Raw genomic sequence first — 22,779 nt, forward strand, 5'->3', positions numbered from 1 at the left:
GGTTTCTAGATAATTTCTGTATCACTACAGTTGGAACTCAGCTGTTTTTCTGTAGCTTTAATCATATTGTAATGTTTATAGGTGATCACAGCATAGTAGAAGTCAACAGTTTCTGTTTATTGAGTTTAACTTGAAATTTCAGTATTCAAAATGAAGGAACTTAATTATCTATGGGGTAAAAAAAAGATTGTTTACAAATAAATACTCCAGAATACGATGGATGAGATCAGGCATTGGAATCTTCCTTATGCTTAAAAACCTACTCTCTTTTATAAGTCGGATCAATTTCTTAGTAATGTATTTTTTATATGTAAGTGAACATTACCTTTAAAAACCAGAAAATGCTGAAAATATTGAGCAGGACAGGCAGTATCTTTGGAGAGAGAAACAGAGTTGATGCTTCTTGTCAATGACCCTTCACAAGTGGAATAGCATAGAAATAAGTGTAATTTAAGTTGAAGAGGAGGCAGGTGCCTGAACTGCTGAGTATTTCCAGCATTTTACTTAAATTTTACATTTCCAAATTTTTGATCTTTGACTCTTAGAATTTTATATGTGAATTTTAAAATGTGAATAGAATATAGGCACAATTACTGTAAAACATTTGGAGCTTTTCAGAAAATTAATCTTGGTTTTGAGCTGCACAGATGCTTTCAAAGTTTAACTGAAATCAAAATAAACAGTCAACTCATGAAGTGCTTCACCACCTTTGAATGTAGATAAACGGAGCTTCTGTCCATCATGACTCCACTGGATCAGACATTAATCTGTTGAATGTAGGAAGTATGTTTATTTGATGTGGCTATGAATGGTAAATAGTTTGAATGATACTTTGAATGTGGTGTTTTTAATGAGGGGAATTAAGTATATTCTCTATCTATCACCAGTTACCACAATTAAAAACAGTAGGTCAATTACAGCACAGCCTTGATATGGATTTAAGCTCCATCTGTTCACAAAGAACTAGTTGTACCCTTGGAGAAGCCATAACTTGCTCAGATTGAATTATCTTTCTAAGAGAGACAACCACTTTGGTGTGAAATATTGCCAATTTTACACAGTGATCTTGATTACTATGCATTGAATCAAGACTTCAACGTTTGATGGTCAAAGGAAACTTGTATTCCAAGCAATGATCTTGATTATAACTATAATTCAGCATTAGAAAATAAATGCAACATCCTATATTTTAAAGATTAACCACTACATTATTTGCACTAATTCATTTCCCTTGTCTTATCTGTATTTAGCTATACTTATGATATTGAAGCTGTCAGCTGTGATGAAGCTCTTGTAGACATAACAACAATATGTACAGAAACTGGTTTGACGCCTGATGAGATAGCAACAGTTATTCGCTCTGAGATTAAGGAAAAGACACGATGTACTGCATCAGTTGGAATGGGTATGTATCTAGGAACAAGAAATTGGACCTTTGTTCTTCACTGTTGAACTTTTAAATACTTCTATAGCTTCTCATTTTAAATAGAAAGGCTATTTCAGGCACATGGGATATTCCCAAATGTCCAAATTATATCCTGCACAAAGAGAATTGCAGCCATTCCTCTGGCACTCGCAAATCTACATTTGACCAGTGTTGCAGATTTAAAATGCTCATCTTTATGTTGAAATGTCTTCTTCCTTTATGTGCAAACTTTTGAAACTCTAGCATTCACTAAGAGCTTCACTATTCACGGATTTTGGTCCTTGGTGCATCTATGCATCATTAAAATTTTAGTTGACCCCCATATCTTCAGCCATTTAGATCCCAAGCTTTGAATTTCCCTCTTTAAATCCCATTCTTTCTGTCGTTAAATGGTATATTTGATAATTGGGTTTTGCCACAAGTCATTATGGCCATGGTCCAAATATGGAGTAAAGAACTGAATTTTGGAGGTGAAGGAAGAGTGGTTGTCTTTGACATCAAGGCAGTGCAGCTTGGTGAAGCTAGGAAAGCAGTTGCCTCACAGTACCTGAGACCTGGGTTCAATCCTAACCTCGTCTGGTCTGTGTGGAGTTTGTATGTTTTCCCTGTGACCATGTGGGTTTCCCCCGGGTGCTCCAGTTTCCTCCTACATCCCAGGACATGTGGGTTGGTAGGTTAATTGGCTGCTGCAAATTTGCCTGCAGTGTGTAGGTGAATGGTAGAATGTGGGGGGGGGGGGGGGGGGGGGGGTGGGGGGAGGTTGATCGAATGCAGGGAGAATAGGATTTCATGTAGGATTTGTGCAAATGGGCGGTTGATTGCTGTGGATTCGGTGGGCTGAAGGGCCTATTACTGTGCTGTATCTCTCTATTACCCTATTTGACTAGTTATCTTCATTTACTTCATCAATGACCTTCATACCTTCCATCAAAGTCAAAAGTGGGGATGTTTGCAGCTAATTGCACATTTTTCAATTCCACCTGCAAATCCTGTACAAATGAAGCAGTCCACATGCTCATCTAGACAACATTCAGGCAAGGGCTGATAAGTGGCAAATAACATTCACACCAAAGAAATGCCAGGCAATGATCATCTTCAACAAGAGAGAGTGTAACTACCTGTCTTCAACATTCATTGGCATTACCATAGTTGAGGCAACCGCCATCTGTATCTTGTGGGCCACCATTGAACAAAACACAACTGGGTCAGCCACTAAATACTGTGGATTCTAGAGTAAGTCAGAGTTTGTGTATCCTACCATGAGTGACTCTCCTCCTAATCTATCCCATAAACCTTTCAACCATATACAAGATGCAGCTGCAAGAATATTCAAGAAGCTAGTTACCATCCAGCACAAAACAACCTCTCGATAGATATGATGTGCACCACCCAGAAAAAATTCATTCCCTCCACACCATTGTACAGTGGCTGTAGTGTGTTCCATCTGTAAAGTGCACTGTAGTTACTTATTTTGTTTACTCCAACAGCACTTCAAACCCACAACCTCAACCACCCAAAAGATCAAGGCTTTATGCACATGAAAACATCACCATCTTCAGAATTCTTCCAGCATCATAGTGTTTTTCACCATCTTCAGGTTCCCTTTCAATTTGCACACCAGCCCAATTTGGAAATTTATTGGCATACCTTCATCAGAAAGAATGCAGTGGTTCAAGAAGGTAGCTTACCACCAGCTTTTAAAGGGCAGTTAGGCATGGGCAATAAATGCTGGTCTTGACGACAATGCTGAGGTCAAGAAGAAGGAATAAATTAAAAAATCCTTACTAGAGATACTTGTTTAATCCAAAAATAAGCCAGATATTTACCAAACACTGAACAATTGATTCTTTTGATTCTTATGCACTGTTTTTCTCAAAAAATCATAATTATATTTGTATAATTAAACCCAGAACTCTGACTCTATGCAAGCTTACGGCAAATCCCACCACTGATGATATTCACTGTTAAAACAGATATATTGGTCACATTGTTACATAGGATTTGTGGAGGTTTTATTTAACTTTAGGATTTGGCATTCTAGCCTTTACTTTCTGTTGGCCTAAGCTAGAAGGTACACAAGGATCTCAGTAGAAGATTTGAGTTGCTGATATGACCTGCGCAGAGAATCTCTTGCTGTTTAGGATTATGCATGAAGTATTACTATTTGGGTGAGGTGCCAGAGAATAATCAGAGCTCGCAACATCATACTTGTAGGAAGTATTAATGTCTTTCATAGAGGAGCAAATGCTGAGAGGATATGCCAAAATTTAAAAGTTCTATTTGCAGACATACTAATGCTACTATTTTGTATTTAATAGGATCGAACATTCTGCTGGCCAGAATGGCCACTCGCAAGGCTAAACCAGATGGGCAGTATTATTTAAAACCAGAGGAAGTGGATGATTTTATCAAAGATCAACTTGTAAGCAGTCTACCAGGTTAGTCAGATTAATTCATTTGCATAATATTGGCAACTGACATTACTTGAAAATGAAGTGAAGCCTTCAGAATTTTTTATGTAATGCCTCTTATGACTTAAGAATTACCCCATCACATTTCACAACGAATTATAGTACTTTGGAAGATACAGCAGACAATTCACAGATGACAACTTGCATTTATATAAATTTAAATGCATTGCACTGTATATGCTGGAATAAAACAAATTGCTGAGATTACTCAGTAGGTCAGGCAGCACCAGTGTAGAGAGAGTCATCGATCTTAAACATTAACAATTTCTGTCTCCACAGATGCTGCTTGATCTGCTGTGTAGTTCCAGCAGTTTGTTTTATCGCATTTATGTTATGATTTCAAGTAGTAAACATCCCAAGGCACTTCACGAGTGTCATTTTACAAAATTCAGCGCCCTGCTACACAAAGGCTAATTGAGACAGACAAACTAAAGTTTCGTCATATAGGTGAATTTTAAGGAGTGACCTACAAAAACAGAAAATTATCCATGGAAACCCACCCAGAGCTTTAAGCCTGAGGTAGCTAATGACAAAAGTGATAAGAGTCAAATGAATAAAATTATGGGTATGCAAAGGCCAGAATTCAAGGCTCAAAGATCGCAGGTATTTACAGGTGAGTTAGGGAAATGGGAAAGGAAGGCGTGGAAAATTTTCTAAAAACATTGAGAATTTTCAAATTGAATCAATGTTGTACTGATGTCCTTTATAGGTCAGAAAGCTCAGGAGTGATTTAGATGCAAGTTGAGATTTAGGCAGCAGAGTTCTGGATAAGCTCATGTGAATAAGAGACTGGACTGAAGAGCACTGGAATTGTTAAATGAAGAAGTAATAAAAGGTGTAGATATGCATTTCAGTAACAGATGAGTTGAGCCAGGGTCAGTGTTGAGTGGTGTAACAGTTATGCAAGTCGTTGGTCTTGGTGGTGGTGGTGGCAAATGTGGTTGGAAGCTGACCTTGGGGTTAAAAATGGCACTGTCTGCAAACTGGTTCAGCCTCATACAGTTCACCAGGGAGAGAGATGGAGTTTGTGGTGAGGGAATGGCACATAGTGTTGAAATAAATAACATAATGTTAGTATTCTAAATTATCTGCTTGCTCATATGGTATTCAGTAGCATCAAACCAAATGAATAAGATCCAGAGTTGTGAGCTTAACAAGTAAAAATTGTAAATTGGTGCACTTGCATTTTAAAACTTTAATCAGGACGATTAACAGGAATATAGCTCTTATCATGTGTATAACACGTGATTTGTGGGAAAAGCTGTATACTCGTAGAGTTGCAGCATGATACATCATAGAAACTGGTTATTTACCCAATAGGTTGCCATCAACATCTATCTCCTTATGAACCACCCGCTCTAATTTGACTCGCTCGCTCACTATACCATTCACTATTCTGTCTTTGCTATCCAATTAATTTTATGTTCTATTCATAATTTTCCAGTAGGAGCATAATATGTTGTTTATTTTAAATAAATCAGTGTATTTTAAGCAGTCGTATTTTAGGATAGGTAATATGCAAGTAATTATTTAAGTAATTGACTTAATTTAAATATGATCAGATTTGACACTTATTTTGAGTAATTTGATAATTTTATGATACTGAATATTCCATATGCCTTGGAACCTGTCTAAAAGGAACTGTGGCAACAGAATACAAAATTATTTGAGACCTTATTAATAGTCTAGGTATTCTGTTTATTTGGAGGATAATTCTCAATTTAGGTCCTGATTGTCAAGATTAATAATCTGTTATACAAGTGTCCATGTGAGTGGTAAATGATATTTCTTTTACTTCAAACTTCTTAGGAGGTTGTTGCATACATAAAATGAAAGAATTTTCAATGAAGATGTTATTTTTTAACTTGTTAAAGAATTAAGAATGTAAACATCTGTACTTTTGCCACAACTAACAAGGAGGAGCAAAAATCATTAAGGGCAAACATGAAACCCTTCAAGTAGAAATCATCAGCTGAATTCTGCAGTATGATATTAAGTACTTGTTTCTTGTTGTCATTTTTCTCTCCTTTTCTTACTTTACATTTATATACTCTTGGTGTTATATTTAGGAGTTGGAAGGGCATTAGAATATAAAATGGCATCATTTGGTGTTAAAACATGCGGAGAACTGCAGCAGATTTTGATGCCAAGACTTCAAAAGGAATTTGGGCCCAAAACAGGCCAAATGCTTTACAGATTCTGCCGAGGCCTAGATGATAGGCCAGTTCGAACGGAGAAAGAGCGAAAATCTGTATCTGCTGAGATTAACTATGGAATTCGGTTTAGTCAGGTAAATTATTCATTAATGTTTTTGAGAACTTGCTATCCTTTGTTCATGTAAATAGCAAATTACTTCTGATCTGAGCTTTATTCAAATCGAATGATTTGAATCAACTTTTGGTCTCTATAAAATGCATCTAAATTGAAATCAGTAACAATGACAGCAAGTCTTTAATTCAAAGTCCTATAAAAATTTATCATCTTGAACCAGATTACCATTATTATACCACTGTCCAGAATATTCCATGAACAAACAGGATTGGTCAGTCATTTATGCACATATTTCAAATCAATGCAGCATTCTTAAAGCAAAATGAATAAAAATGTAAATACTGCATGTATGACATTTATTGCCTGTGCAGAATAAAATAATGTGACAGTCTTCATGGAATGTAGGCTGGAAGTGGAAATGTAATCTTTCTTTTCAGTGACATGTTTAGAGTATATGGACATCAGTGAGAGCAACATTTATTCGATGACTAGAAGTGCTTGTGCATATCAGAACTGACCTTTTGGGATGGGACTGGAGGATTTTAGAGGAACATTTCTGACATTGTTGGGATGAGAAGACGTGTAAAGGTGTGAAGTTGATTCCTCAAATATAGACAGCTTATAAAAGACAGTGGTGCCTGACAGGGAAAGCCATGTTGGAAGGTACAAGAAGCTGAATTGACAAATCACATTGGTCTTTGAGCAGGATAACCTGGGTATAGAGCAAGTGAAAGAAACCCGGATAAAAGAGCTTGGTTGGACTGGCAGATTCAGATTTGAGTGGTGTTAGCAGGTTTCTTAGTCTTTGTTTTTGTAGCAAAGAGTTGTTAGCCAATAGACAAAGTAACTTCACTGGTATTGGTTTATTATTGTCACTTGTACCGAGGTACAGTGAAAAGCTTGTCTTACAAACCGATCGTACAGGTCAATTCATTACACAGTGCAGTTACATTGAGTTAGTACAAAGTGCGTTGATGTAGTACAGGTAAAAACAGTACAGAGTAAAGTGTCACAGCTACAGAGAAAGTGCAGTGCAATAAGGTGCAAGGTCACAACAAATGACATGAGGTCATAGTCCATCTCATTGTGTAAGGGAACAGTTCAATAGTCTTATCACAGTGGGGTAGAAGCTGTCCTTAAGTCTGGTGGTATGTGCCCTCAGGCACTTGTATCTTCTACCCGATGGAAGAGGAGAGAAGAGAGAATGTCCCCGGTGGGTGGGGTGTTTGATTATGCTGGCTGCTGCACCAAGACAACGAGAGATAAAGACAGAGTCCAAGGAGGGGAGCTGGTGTCTGTGATGCACTAGGCTGTGTCCACAACTCTCTGCAGCTTTTTGCAGTCCTGGGCAGAGCAGTTGCTGTACCAAGCCATGATACATCCAGATAGGATGCTTTCTATGGTGCGTCGATAAAAGTTGGTGAGAGTCAAAGGGGACAAACCAAATTTCTTTAGCCTCCTGAGGAAGTAGAGGCGCTGGTGAGCTTTCTTGGCTGTGGCATCTACGTGATTTGACCAGGACAGGCTTTTGGTGATGTTCACTCCCAGGAACTTGAAGCTCCCAACCATCTCGACCTCAGCACCATTGACATTTGCTGAGTCACTTGTGATTCATGCATCGATTTTCTTTAATAGGCTTCTTTGATAGCATACTCCAAACTCATAACCTCTATACCTCAAATGAAATGCAATGCAGACCATGGGAACACCACTGCATGCAATTTCTTCTGCAAGTCACACACCATTATGACTTGGGCTCCCTCCCTAACAGCACAATGGGGGTATCTTCACATGGATGGCAACAATTTAAGACATGTTGAAAATTATGACAGAGGCTGGTAATTGTCCAGGGTTAGGCAGTCAGAGACCAAGACAAAACACAGTATTCAGTTGTTTTTTGTGTAAATAGTACTTGGTAATAAAGGTAGAGAATGCAATAAAATGCAAAGGTGTTTTGTATCTAAAACAAATAATTCTACAAAGATTTGAAAATATATAGCCAATTTATTTTTATAGTTGCATATAATGAGAATAGTGTTTGTGGGAAAGATGGAGCAATGGGGTGATTTTCAAAGTGCAGCAGGCATTTGGAACTTTGTCACCTAAATTGAGTATATACATTCTAATTGGTACACAGCTTCCCCAGTGCAGTTCCTATCAATCCATTCCCATCCTAGACTGAAATGCATTCTTTTCCATTTATCTCGCCACTCTCACTAACATTGCAAATGGTTCCTTTTCCTTGGCGCTTCAGAAAAAAAAAACTGTGATCTGTCGTGCTAGCTTTTACCTATTTTGAAAAGTTTCTTACAAGATCCTTGGCTGTCTCAAATTTTTGTGAATCTTCTCTCTGGCAACTCCCTGTTTGAATCTTTCCAATCCATTTCCATGCTTCCCACAGTACTAAAATAGCCCTCATCAAAAACACAAATTATGTTCCTCCTAATGCTAAGAATAGAAAGCACTGAAAACATTTGGCAGGCTAGATGCCATTTTTGGAGGTACACTGCATTAAAATTGGAGACAATTGACGTGAAGTGATAGCTACTTTCTCTCCCTAGGGGTACTTTTTAACTTGTTGACAGCTGGAGGCAGTAATTAAAGTTATGAACTTAAGGTCAGAAGGTTAATATAAAAGGAAAGTCAGAAATGGAGAGGGGGTATCCCTGCACAAATGCTTAATATAACCCACTTCTGATTTTGTGTCTGCCTGCAGCTCTGCTAGGTTCTCCCTTAAAGTAATTACATTTTGAACCAAAGAATCTGTTTTTACTTAACTTGCAACTAAAAATAAAAACAGATGCTTATACCTAGAGTCTGTTCTGTGATTGTCAACCTTTGTTGAGATTTTTTAGCGATTTAGAGGTGAAAAATAGTGAACAGATTTGAGAATGCTGTACATATTGTTTCAACTTATGGTCTACCTTTTTATTGTTTAGGTTTTAAAGTGATAATTTTCTTGTCTTTCCCTCCCTTAGACTAAAGAGGCAGAACTATTTCTTCTCAATCTTGCGGGGGAAATTCAGCGGCGACTGGAAATGTCCAGAATGCAAGGGAAGCGTCTAACTCTTAAAGTAATGATGAGAAAACCTGGTGCACCTACAGAACCGGCTAAGTTTGGTGGGCATGGAATCTGCGACAACATTACTAGGTATGTTGAATTGTAAATAGGTGTTTGTAAAAGTGAAAATATGATTTAATTCCTGCAAGAAATAATGAGAGACAAAGATTAGCTAAACAAGACGATTTTGTTTTCTCCTTCACTATATGCATATAAAAGTATGGTGGCTTACTAAAAAAATGAATTTAAGCTGTGTTGTTAAACCTTTAGGTTATTAGTATAATTATATTTCTGCATTCATAACCAGTTGCTTAAGTTTTACTGTATTGTTTCATATTATTCAGCATATCAAACACTCCTCTGATTTTCTTTGGTGATTAACGATTAAAGCTGGAATACACAACATAATAATGGACACAATGGTAAATTGGAAACAAAGGCAGAATTTCAGTAAAACTGAGATTATTGTGAAAATTCAAATTTAAGTCAGCACAGTAGCCTGTTTGCAATTTGTGAATAAAAATGGGTTAATATGTTTTTTTGACCTGTAATCCCTTACACTATTGGTTTCAGACTCGTGTATTGTGATGGTAATCTGAGGACATGTTACTGTGTCAAACGGGGTTAGTAAAGTATGAAGGGGCAGTTAATGCATTTCCTGCAAGGTTTCACAAACAATGACTCAAAGGTGGATTTTGTGGTTTGGAAAAAAAGGTGGTTTAATAAAAGCATGCAAATTTTTCAAATGTGTGAATTCTTCTGGATATCCCAATTGGAATAGATCATGTCTCTTGAGGTTGGTGCTTTGATTTTTAACAGAAATTCATAAGAATATTCTGTATTCAGCCAGTCTCTTGAGGTCGGTGTTTTAATTTTAACAAAAATTCATAAGAATATTCTTCAGCCAGTGGTTGAGGGGATTTTGTTTCTATCATGGCATTACATCCTATCTTTTAACAACTTCATAAACTGGGTGGACTTAATAACTTATTCTGGTGAAGGTAGTTTTGCTATTTCTGTTCACTGGAGTTGTATTTTTAGATATGTTTAGAAGATGATTGAATTTTGGCATTTCAATGTAGAGAACTAAAAGACTATGATCATATGTCATAGCATAGCTGTACAATATCCTGGTTAAACCTCACCCGAGGTCCTCTGATCAGATCTCAGTGGACTGAATAAGGTTTTTAATTGATTTGCTCAATATGTCCAACTAATTTCGAGCATTAAAGGCAAAGCCATAGAATGCGCATTACAGAATCTATGATTGGTCTATCCACTCCTTTGGATAAGCTGGACTTTAAACACAGTGTCCAATTCTAATCAAGTAAGAAACAGAGGAATTAATTATCTGGATTTCCAGAGGTTGAAACTCATGGAATTGAAGACAAATTATTGACCTGGTCAGGAAATATGGCAAAAAGTTAATTGGTAGGTGCTCTAAATGGCTGGGTATAATTTTTGGTGGCCAGTGTTGTAAACGGCACTGAGGTGCATCTAGTAGAGCCACTGCATCACAACATCAAAGTCCTAGGTTAAATCCTGACCTTGGGTGCTGTCTCTGGAGTTTCAACATTCTCCCTGTGACTGGATGGATTTCCTTCAGGTTCTCTAGCTGCCACCCGCACCCCAAAGGTGTGTGGGTTGCTAGGTTAATTGACCACTGTAAATTGCCCCCAGTGTGTAGGTGAGTGGTAGAATCTAGGGAGAGTTGATGATGACACTGGGGAGAATAATAAATGGGATTAACATCAGATTAGCATAAATGTGTGTTGATGTATCTCCCTATGCTCCATCTCACTTGAACTACTAGCCCTTTTTTTTTAAACAACTTAGGTGATGGTATAGAAAGCCACACACCTAAGCTTGCTAATGATGGAATGCTAAGGCATTAATCAGTATAGATGGAAGCATTTAACTACCAGTAAATATTAATAGATTATGAATGGGGAAAAAAACTGTGGCAAGTGGTTTTTATTGTAGACAAATGTGATGTCTTCCACTTTGAATAGAACAGAGTACATCCTAAATTTTGAGAAGTCAGAAATATTGGAGGTCCAGAGATAGGTAGAGCTCCAATTGCATAAGTAATTACAATATATTGTATACGTGGACTTTAAGTTTTCAACAGCATCCATCATGGTAGGCTGATCCAGAAGATAAAGGCACATGGGATCCACGAAGACTTGGTAGATTGGATTCAAAATTGGCTTGGTCGTAGAACTCAGAGGGTAGTGGTAGAGGCGTGTTACTCTGATTGGAGGTCTGTGACCAGTGGTGTTCTACAAGGATCAATGCTGGGACTTCAGGTGTGATATTTGTAAATGATTTAGATGAAAATGTAGGTGGCTGATTAGTAGGTTTGCATATGACACGGCTGTATAAAACTTTGGTTAAAGGCCACATTTGGAGTATTGTGTGCAGTTTTGGTCATCACATTACAGGAATGATGGAGAGGCTGCCAAAGAGGCTCACCAGGATTTTGCCTGTATTAGAGAGTATTATTTATAAGGAGAGGTTGGACAAACTTGGATTGTTTTCTCTGGAGCGTTGAATGCTGAGGGGAGTATATAAAATGATGAGAGGCAGAGATAGTCAGTCTTTTTCCCACGGTGGAAATGTCAAATGTTAGCAGGCATTGCTTTAAGATGAGAGGGGAAAAGTTTAAAGGAGATTTAGGAGTCAAGTTTTTTCAAAGAGTGATAGATGCCTGGAACACACTGCACTGCCAGGGGAAGTGGTGGAAGCAGATATAATAGCAGCTTTTAAGAGGCATTTAGATAGGCACATGAACAGGACAGGAATAGAGGGATATAGACCATGTGCAGGCAGATGTGATTAGTTTAAATTGGCATCATGGCCAAAGGGGCTCTTCCTTTGTAGTACTGTTCTATGTTCTAATATTACGGATACAGAAAATAATTCCAAAGACTAAATGCCAGGGAACTAGAAAACAAGATAGAATGTACCACACTGGTAATATAATGTGTATTTTTGGGAACCACACATTAGGGAGGGAATATTACCCTTTGAAGGAATGCAGCATAGATACACCTGAGTAATATCTGGATTCCAAGGGTTAAATTACAAAAGCTTATGAGTTGCTTTCTCTGGAACTTAAAGATTGATTTGATTAACATTTGTCACTCCCTCATGACAATTAATGTTATTTTTAATTTTAAATCTGAGGTTGAATGGATCTAGTGCTTAAAAATAGCACTGATGTGGGTGGATGCAGATATATCATGCCAATCTCTGGTTATGTCTGTTCTCATTGAATGATGGAGAGGCTCAAGGGGGTAAATGGTCTACTCTTCCTATGTTACTAGTGAAGGAATTGTTATCAAAATTTGTCAATATGTAAAGGATTATCAGTATGTGGATTGGGTATTCTATGTTGAACAGTGGGCTGGGAAAACCCTGAACAACTTAAAGCAGTTGCTTGTTAAAGTGAGAGCAACATAAGATGTGCTTGAATTGATGAACGATATACTTTCCAGCAGAAGTCACTGGATAGCTGGGAATTCTGCATGATTTCCCTGAATCATTTTGTACTCAATGTCATTGTGTGACTGAGATGATTTTACATTAGCATGGACAAGAAACTAATCCTAAAGCATACCTTGTCTATGTATTCAGTACTGCACCGTGCTGCGACCATTAAGTCATTGTAGACTTAGAACGTAGAACAGTGATCACAGGAACAGCCCATTCCACCCACCATGTCTATGCTGGCCATGATGGCAATTTAAACTAATCGCATCTGCCTGCACATGGTCTATATCCCTCTATTCCCTGCCTATTCTTGTGCCTGTCTAAGTACCCATTAAATGTTGCTATCATATCTGCTTCCACCATTTTCTTCTGGCAGTGTGGTCCAGGCACCTATCACTCTATGTGAAATAAAAACTTCCTTCGAAACCTCCTTTAAACCCACCCCCCCCAACCCCACCTTAAAGCTATGTCCTCTAGTATTTGACATTTCCACCCTGGCAAAAAGATGTCATCTATCCTCTCTATGCTTTTCATTATTTTATATACTTTGATTAGGTCACCCTTCAGCCTGCCTCCAAAGCTCGAGTGGAAAATCCAGAAACTTATCACTATGGTGCTGAAATGTATAATGGTTTACATTAAGATTTTCTCTCCATCAGCAATATTTTGTTTACTGTCTTTGTTATCAAAAACTGTGAAATATGATGGGTTGTTGTGCCATTCCTTGCACGGTGTTTTATCATGTTTTTCAGGCAAATATAGAGTCATTTTGAACACAGCATTACACATACCCTTAATCTCATAATTTGCTTAAATTTGTCTATGTAGCATTAAATTGGTTAAGTTTAACTTTTTAACCACATCCTGTTTTGTATATAGTCAGGGAAGATAATTGAAGTATAGAGAAGAATAAAGTAACAGGATAATATGGAGCTGAACAGCAATCTCCATTTTTTTCTTGTTCTGCAGTATGCTAGTGCATACTGCAGAACAAAAAATAGCCTTCATATATTGGCTATTCTTGGTGATTGCTTTAGGAATGTGGTCCAAGGCTACTTACTTCCTGGCAATTTACTTAAAGGCTAAAGGGACCAATTAGATTTTTATAACAGAGCCTTTGGGCTATTTGTCCAGAGTCATTATGATATGGGATGAATAACCCAAAGTTTGCACTAACAAACCTCTGTTCTTTTGGCCAACATCACCCATTAGCACTCGTCGTTTTGTCTCATATATGTCTTTATTTTGTAGACCTCTGTGGATTTGCATTTCCTGTATTTGCCAGTGCCACCTAAATAAATCACTTGCACTCTTTGCTACTTTTCATTTCTATCATCTGTCATTACAATCAGCCCAAAGGATGCTGAAAAAGAATTTCAAATATTTGCTGTATTTTTAATGATATTAGTTTCTTTTATATTTCTTCATTTTCAAAACACTTTAATCTTAAAAATTGTTTGATGCTTCCATGAACATGACATAAGATCCCACATTTAAGCTCATTGTGTTTGCATTATTAAGTATCTATCTTGTTTGTAAACTAATAACTGAAATGTGGAAGAGAATAAGGAGACAGGCTCAAAATTGTATTCCATCAGATTCCCTCATCTAATTCTGTGCATGTGATGCATTTGAATTCTCAAAAACAAAACTTATATTTTGATATGCAAATTAAAACTAATTTTCTCTGAATTCCGCTATATTAAATTATTCATCTTTGCCTTGCAGCGCTAAAACGTTAACCATAGAAATTAACTGAAATAACATTCTGGAACAAAACTTCCTGGTTACAGCAGTGCAACAAACTGATTTTAATGTAGTTTTTGAGCATGTTATGGTATACAGGAGTAATTCTGAGGGGCTTTGTTTAGAATTTGCCTTAGTGATTTATGCAATCAGATCAAATTCTGAAAATCTTTTATTTTCATACATTTCAAGAGACTTCATGTTAACATAATAAAACTAAAACACTTTGCAGCTTTTTAATATTTCTTTCCTACTTTTGTTGTTGTCATCTTAACAACTGTCTCCAAATTTTGATTCTGCAGAAGTGTGACTTTAGATCATGCAACGGGCAATGCAAAAATAATTAGCAGAGAAGTGCTAAACATGTTCCATATGATGAAGCTGGATGTGACAGATATGAGAGGGGTAGGTTAAAGTTTAATGATTAAAACTGATTACTGCAATTTATGCAATTGAATGCCACCATGAAAAGATCAAAACTTTAAACTGTTTTGTTATTGTTTAGTTGAATCTGTGGTGTGCTGTTGGAATGCATAAGATATCTTTATTAGTCACATGTACATTGAAACACACAGTGAAATGCATCTTTTGCGTAGAGTGTTCTGGGGGCAGCCTGCAGGTGTTGCCATGCTTCCGGTGCCAACATAGCATGCCCACAACTTCCTAACCTGTACGTCTTTGGAATGTGGGAGGAAACCAGAGGACCCAGAGGAAACCCACGCAGACACGGGGAGAATGTACAAACTCCTTACAGACAGTGGCCGGAATTGAACCCAGGTCGCTGGCGCTGTAATAGCATTACACTAACGGCTACGCTACTGTGCCTGCCCTAAAACTGCAATGGATGTCTAGTCCATCACCTTAACCACTCGGCGGTGGGGGGGGGGGGGGGAGAGAAAGTGATGAAACAACATAGAATAGGGAGTCAGTTGCCAGGCTCCCAGACTCCAAACAAAACGAATAGTGTTAAAATAGCACATTTTAAAATAGAATTTAGTTTTAATGTAATTGACAAATTTTGTGAAAAAAAAATGACCAATTTATTGGAGCTCTATGGAGAAGTAACTTGTGCTGTGGATAAAGGATAACTACTGTACTGTATTTAGGTTTGCAGCAGGCATTTGATTAGGTCCTGTATCAAAGGTTATAGTGAAAATTAGAAGCTTAAGGGGTTGGAGGATCATATTCCAGTGGATAGGAAATTGACTGCTTAACAGGATTCAGAAAGTAGGCACCAATGAGTCCGTTTCTATATGTAGTATGTGCAATAATAATCAGTGATGCGGCCTCAGCTTTTTACAATTTTTGGATGAAGGCATCAAAGGTGTGGTTGCTAAATTTGCTGATGACACAAAGGTAGGTAGGAAATTAAGTTGTGAAGAGGACACAAGGGATATCAGTAGGCTATCTGGGCAAAGACCTGGCAAATGGAGTATAACATGGGAAAATGTGAAATTGTCCTTTCTGGTAGAGAAACTAAAAAAGACATAAAAGGTGCACTCCTGAAATGTGGTTAAAACACTCCTATGTTACAGTTAGGTAGAGAGGTACATGGAAGATGAAAGAATTGTGATATATTTCCAAGTCAGGCTATTAAGGGACCCGAGCAATGTCACAGCCCTGTTCGTTTTTAAATTTGCTTTGTAAGTAGTCATAGAGTCATGTATACTAGTAGAGGTGATGTGCTAATGTAATGCCGCCCATCATGTTCATTCAGTGTTTCTAATGTACCTTTAAGTTTCTTGTCATTTTAACTTTTATTTTTGCTGGAAAAGGATAACTCCATAAATCCATTTAAGATGATGGCAAAACTACGCTGTCCATTTTGCAAAGCCCATTAACTCATCACTATTCCTACTTAAACTTATTATGCAGCTGTTTTTGTTTGACTTTGATGGTTTGAGAAGGTTTGCATACCATCTAAGTTATGGATTGAAGCTGTGAAGTTAGACTTCAATACAAACAGATAGCTCAAAGGGTGAACCTTGGGATGAGTGAAAGTAGCAAGCTGGGACATTCGTTTTGGGATTTAAAAATTTAGAAATAAAATTGAAACAGTTCAGACATAATGACATGAAAATGTATCCTATATTAACAGAAAATGCTGGGAAATACTCAACAAGTCTGGCAGCTGTTGGAAAGGAGAAAAACAGTTAACATTCTGGCTATCTCCCTTTCACACTCTCAGTCCTGATGCAGGGTCTTGATCCGAAAAGTCGACTATACCTTTCCCTCCACAGATGCTGCCTGACCCCGCTGAGTTCCTCCAGCTGTTTGTTTTTTGCTCCAAACTCCAACATCTACAATCTCTTGTGTCTCTCTTAATGTTACAGGTCAGTGGACTTCAATCAAATTTGTGATGAAAGGCCATCAACCTGAAACATTAACTCTGTTCCTTCACCAAAATTGCTGTCTGGTCCGCTGAGTATTTCTGATATTTTCAGTTTTTATTTCAGATTTCTAGCATCTGCAATATTTTGCTTTTGGAATGTATTAAAGATATTGAATTAGGACACTGAAAAAATGGAATTTTGCTTTGAACATTTAGCAAGATGTACCACAGGAAAGGTGAAAGCAAATGGAATACCTTAATATTACATACTATAGATTTTTAGGAACTTTAAACCTGCATGGTTAGTAATAGCTGGTACAATAATTATATCCAATTTAAATGCAGCACTTTTTCTCTAAGCTCTTTCTTTCTGGTATGATGGTTCAAATTTCACATTTTCATAGTGGGGAGTTATTTTTTAAATTTTATTTGGAAAATTGTAATCTTTGAATAAAAATAGCTTCTTTTCAGCTTGGTGAAATTGAAGATGACTGTGCTATATGCATTTTAAAGGTTATTAACAATGAACTGCATCATTAAAAATCAGGTCAATGATAAAAGGGAGCAGCAGGTCAGGAAAGAGAAAAATAACTTAGCTGACAGCTTGATTTTGATATTGCTCAGCAAAATTATTTATATTAATTACTGAGGATTTATTAAAGTACATAACTTTGGTATATAATAATGATGTCATTAAAATGCAAATGCAGAGGTTTTTTTAAACATGTTCTGATAACATATGACTCAGATTCTAAGTACTTTAAGTGTAAGATACTTCCTTATCTGGAACAAATGGAGATGCACTATGCTCATGCTTTCAGATAATTCACTGTGACACAATTCGGACAGCCCTATATAAAAATTCATGCAGTTTGTGGCATTGTTTGGTATGCTGTGTTTTTATTGCTGTGTCCCCAATTGTAAGTTGCACTTTTGTATGAAGCTCCAATATTTGAGTAAATTGAATAATTGTAAAATATTTTTGCAATTGTAAAATGAATGTGATGCAGTTGAAATGTAAAGTGTGAATAAAATATATAATGTTGTTATAATCGTATGAAGATGTATTTGAATGAAGTCAAGTTTTTAAAAATTTTTCTTTAGGTTGGAATTCAGATGAATCAGTTAACCCCAGATACCAAAACTTCACTTAACTCCTTCTCTTCATTTGTACGAAGTAACTCTGCTGGTGGGTCATCGTGTCCAAAGGTGGATCTATTTCAGAAATCCAGATCAAAGAAAGCTGTGGAACCCAGGCTTTCAGAAGGTTAGCAAATTGGAAAAACTTGATGATTCCCACTGTAGAATGGGTTAAGAGAAAAGGAAGGGGGGTGGGGGGAGAGGAAATGCATAAAATGCTAGTGATGGGAAGGATTGGAGGAAAAAGGGAAAGGATGAAGAAAACTTGTGTTGTAAATTTGTGATGAGAGTTAACATAGAGCAAATATGGGAAGTAAAAATTAATGGGTGAAAGACCATTTGAAAGTAGACAGAAGATATCCAGCTGCCATGTGTCCAAACACGTCCTACAATTCAGCTTGTACGGGAATGCATACCTTTTCTGTTGTGTGATTTCTGTGTGACAATTAAGACTTAGGTAAAAATGTTGCTCTACTACAAAGCAAGCCTGTTAGTGATAAAAGGTGTAATGTTCTATGAATACTTTGCATACTGCCTCAGTGAGCCTACCTCTGTGTAAAGAAGAGCTACGTTTGGCATACTGTGGCTATACTTTGTGTAGGCAATTGGAATAATCATTCAAAGGCTGCTAAACTCTTAACATAACCTTTGCGCATATTTTCGGTCATTATAGTCAGCTACTGAAAGTGTCCTTCAATCCCAAGGTAGAAGCTGTACTTTAGACGTAGTTCAGTAGTGTCATCAACTGTTGCCATGTTGTATCTTCCTATTTGTCCCATGGCCTGAATATGGAGCTATTTATATATACTGCTTTCTCTAATGTAGCTGTATTAACACTTTGAGTTGCTTTTACATTATCTGTGTTCAGGGTAAAGTCTAGAAGGTGTAAACACCTAGTGGCCCTGATACATAACTCCTTGAAAGTACAAATAGATGAAGTCATAATAGTCAATTACATTTTGGGTTTTGTAAATCGTAACCTAGAGTACAAGAGTTAAAGAATTATTCAATTTATACAAAATATTGGTAAAGTCACAGAACATTTAACGCAGATTGATACACCCCAATCAGAAGAATTATAAACATATGGTGAACATTCAATGTAGATTCTTTACAATGATGCCAAGGATGGGAAATGTATGGTAATGTAGATAGATCAGATACTGAGATTTCTTTCCTACCAAGCAGATTAAGGGGAGATTTAATAGACATTTTTAAACTGATGTAGGGTTTTGATAATGAAAAGTGAACTATTATTTCCTTTCTTTGACAAATCGGCGATGAGAGGTTTGCAATTCAGAATGATCATCAAAGAGACATGGAGGTTATCAGTAATTTCTTGAATATGGAACGTTTTCTGACAGGGTATGATTAAGGTAGAAGTAATGCATCCAGTGAGAGAAAATTGGGCAAATATTTAATGCTGAGAATTATACAGGAGTATTTTGGAATAGCTAGAGTATATTGGATTGTTCTAAACTGATTAACTGGATGGCTTCCTCCTGTGCTGCAAAGTTCTATGGCTCTCCTCTCAATAGTGAAATTGTCTATTCCATATAGGGAGCTCACAGGTTAATTGGTGACCTTGCAGGTGAAATATTAATTAACTGATACTGCAATGTCACACAAGATTAGTTTAATGAGAATTGAACACTATGCTCTATCCCTGGACCAGAACTATATTTTCAAATCCAATAACATAAGCCCCATCACCTAGGAGTAATTTTGTTGTGTGCCTGTATAGCAGTTAAGAAATTGCAGGAATTTTAGTGAGTCCTATACAAAAACATTTGTTATGGCCTTGAGAACATAAAGTAAATGGTTGAATTCTCACTAGCATAGTTTATTCATGGTTATTGCTGATCTTCGAAAAAATCCCACACAAAGGACTACTAATTTGTTAACAGTTAGGCCTATTAGCTCCTCATAATAGAAAAGAGTAGTCTATAATTTCTCTGATAACCTTAAACAGTATTGTAACATAATGCAGCATTTATTTTTAGACAAACCAACTAATTATTGCAGCATCATGAATTAGAACATCTTGTGCGAGTGAAACCTGTTTTTAACCTCTGTTGAACAATGATCAATTGAAAACTAATAACAAGAATTTAGTCTTGCCACAGGACCAAAATTGGACTTAATTGTAAAGGAACTTTCTTTGACAACTCTGTCCTCTTATCAATACTCTCAATTTAATAAGCTTTATAATATAGCAGCCTTCTTGAAAATATTGTCACTTCTGTGATGCCATTAACAAATGAAAGAATTCATAAGTTCATATAGTTGCATCTTTGCATTATGAATTACTCTCCAGTGTCACATTTAGAAAAGAAATGTGCCTGAATTTCTCACAGTGAGCTTAAAAAATGTCGCTAAGAGTTATGGTCATAGTTTTTACCTATGTCTACCAAATGTACTTGCATTTTCCACAAAATACCAGATAGAGCACAAAAATACCCAAGACATCTGATCTGCAGCAGAGTTCAAATGACACATCAACAATTTTGAATTACAAACAATATGGTAAGGTGCATATTTTCCCCAAAGTCTCTGGTTCACAACCAACACTTTAGAGCATATCTAGATATTAGCAAATTTAGTTTCTCATATTGCATTTTTTTTGCATTACACTTTCCTTAGCTGCAATAAAGGAATAGGTCATTTAAAACAAAAGTAAACTTTGTTTCACACATGTGTCATTATTTCACTGAGGCCAAATGATATATTTTTGTTTCTTTCCTAACTATAAAATGCTATGACTTTGAAAAGCATAAAATGAGGTAATCTCAATTCTAATGAAAATATAATTCTCAACATTAAATATTTGTCCACTGGGTGAATATGTGGCGCTCACTGGACAAGTCAGGTTTCAAAATTGGCATTTGGAAGATTGCCGTATTTAAACAATATTGTACCATAAAACTGAAAATGAAGTTTTTCTGCATTAAGAGTCGATCTATTTTGTAGTTCATTTGATTCACCTGTTATATTTATGGTAGATATGTAATTTGCAGTATATTTATGGATTTTCATTTTTATCTTGCTGGGTTTTATAAGAAAAAAATAATGTAGATAATGTAAACAAAAGTAGTTCATTCTGTTCAACCTTTCATTTTACTCAACAGAAGGTAGCAGCATTTTCTGAGGCCATTGTGTAACTAACTATGAAAACTAAGGCATTAAATGCTGTTACTTTTCACACTTGTCAGTTGTGCATAACCATCACGTACAATATTTATTTATCTCAGCACTCACTTTGCTGTATTTTATTACATTTGTTTACAGACTCAGATTCTGCAAGAAAGGCACCAACAACTGGAAACTCTCCCTTGCTTTCACCTAATACAAATCTCAGTAGTTTGAAAACCTCATTAAAAACCGATGGTATACTTACCTCTGAGAACACACCTGTCCGTAGAGATAGAGCTGATATTAATATTGAAGTGCCATCTCCTTCTCAGGTAACGTACAGATATTTGTCATTACAGTATCTTCAACAGCAACAAAAGAAAATTGAATAAGCTGGTCTCGGGTTTTAATTTATATCTATTTGAAACATTGTTTCAAAAGATTATCAATATGTCCTTCCACAGTCTTAAGACAACTTAATAGTTATCTCATTCTTTCCCTGGACAATAACTGCAGAAAAGAACAAGTCTCTTAACTTAAGAATTGTTGCTAAGGTGTAAATAGCATACATTGCTAAATTTATTGTAATGTAAAATTTTCACCCCTATTGTATTTAAACTACTGTAATACTTGAACAACACTGGGATCCATGCACGTCAATTCCATGGATGGGCTCTTTGATGCACAGATTTTATATATATCTAAAAAATGTTTAGTAAGGTCACCTCTGTGGTCCTTTCAAATTTGTGAACTTTGAGAAGAGTTAAAAGAACCTCCTTGGCTTTGATCACTCCTTGGTTAAAAAGCCAAGACCTTTTCAGAGACTGGAATTAGTTGTATTTGGAACTCTTGACCATATTTTTTTTCTCTCTAAGTTTCAGTGCTTTTAATTTAAAGCATGAACTGCACATGATTTATTTTGAAGGGATGGGGTGCAGATAGTAATGAGGACATCCTATTCAGGAAAGGAGAGCCCAGCATTAGATTTTTTTTTATTGGTTTCATCTTTTGTTTTTTGAGAGTTCATTGTTCTGGAAAAGTTTATTGTAATTCTTATTTATGGCACCCTACCTAATGAAAAATTGATAGCCCATTCCAACTCATTTTTTCAGTGTTCGTCAAAAACAGTATGATGTATTTCCTTTTTTAAGCTTCGCTATCATTTTTTTTCCTCTTTTTTTTTGCCTGAAAACACAGACTCACTTCCAAGGGAAAATTCCCTTGGTACCTTGCCCAAGTGACTGTTGCTTATCTGTGAACCTTGAGAGAGAGCGCAACAAGATATTAAACTGTTGGGACAAGTCTTATTTATTTCCATGTCTGACACCCTTTTTCACACACTTTCAACACTGGTTACCAGATAGCTATCAGGAGGAGGAACCTTGCCCAACATTCTGAGAGGTACTGAGGTGAAATGTACCAGCCTACTTTGAAACCAGATTAGTGGATCTCTAAAAGCAAATTTATGTGGTCATTCACTCAGGGACAAGTTAACCCTTCTATCTACAGAATAACCTTTTCAGCATTCTGTATACATCTCTGTATACCTTTTACACTGGAAGTCAGGTGGAATTTAGAGCATGTGTAGATGTAAACATTTTAATTTTTGAAGTATGGTGAATTATTAATACAGTATTTTTCATATTGGGCATGAAATTCTGTAGTCAAAGTGTCAATGACAATTTTAAAAGAAAATTGCATAATT

At 36.5% G+C, this 22,779-nt stretch overlaps 1 protein-coding gene across 4 annotated transcripts in view; it reads left to right on the plus strand.

The window, feature by feature from the left end:
* rev1 (REV1 DNA directed polymerase) overlaps positions 1-22,779 on the plus strand; it is a 67,478-nt gene that overhangs the window by 29,888 nt on the left and 14,811 nt on the right. For all 4 annotated transcript variants that reach the window (XR_007957201.1, XM_052026764.1, XM_052026765.1 and 1 more), the window contains 7 exons: positions 1,251-1,405; positions 3,745-3,864; positions 5,967-6,187; positions 9,147-9,319; positions 14,773-14,875; positions 17,907-18,069; positions 21,231-21,406. Coding sequence is in view for 3 of the 4 variants with exons in the window: in XM_052026764.1 (XP_051882724.1) it covers positions 1,251-1,405; positions 3,745-3,864; positions 5,967-6,187; positions 9,147-9,319; positions 14,773-14,875; positions 17,907-18,069; positions 21,231-21,406 (1,111 nt within the window). In the remaining variant the exon portion in view is untranslated. The remainder of the gene's footprint in view (positions 1-1,250; positions 1,406-3,744; positions 3,865-5,966; positions 6,188-9,146; positions 9,320-14,772; positions 14,876-17,906; positions 18,070-21,230; positions 21,407-22,779) is intronic.

This window comes from Pristis pectinata, chromosome 11 (assembly GCF_009764475.1).
Source record: "Pristis pectinata isolate sPriPec2 chromosome 11, sPriPec2.1.pri, whole genome shotgun sequence".
Lineage (NCBI taxonomy): Eukaryota > Metazoa > Chordata > Chondrichthyes > Rhinopristiformes > Pristidae > Pristis > Pristis pectinata.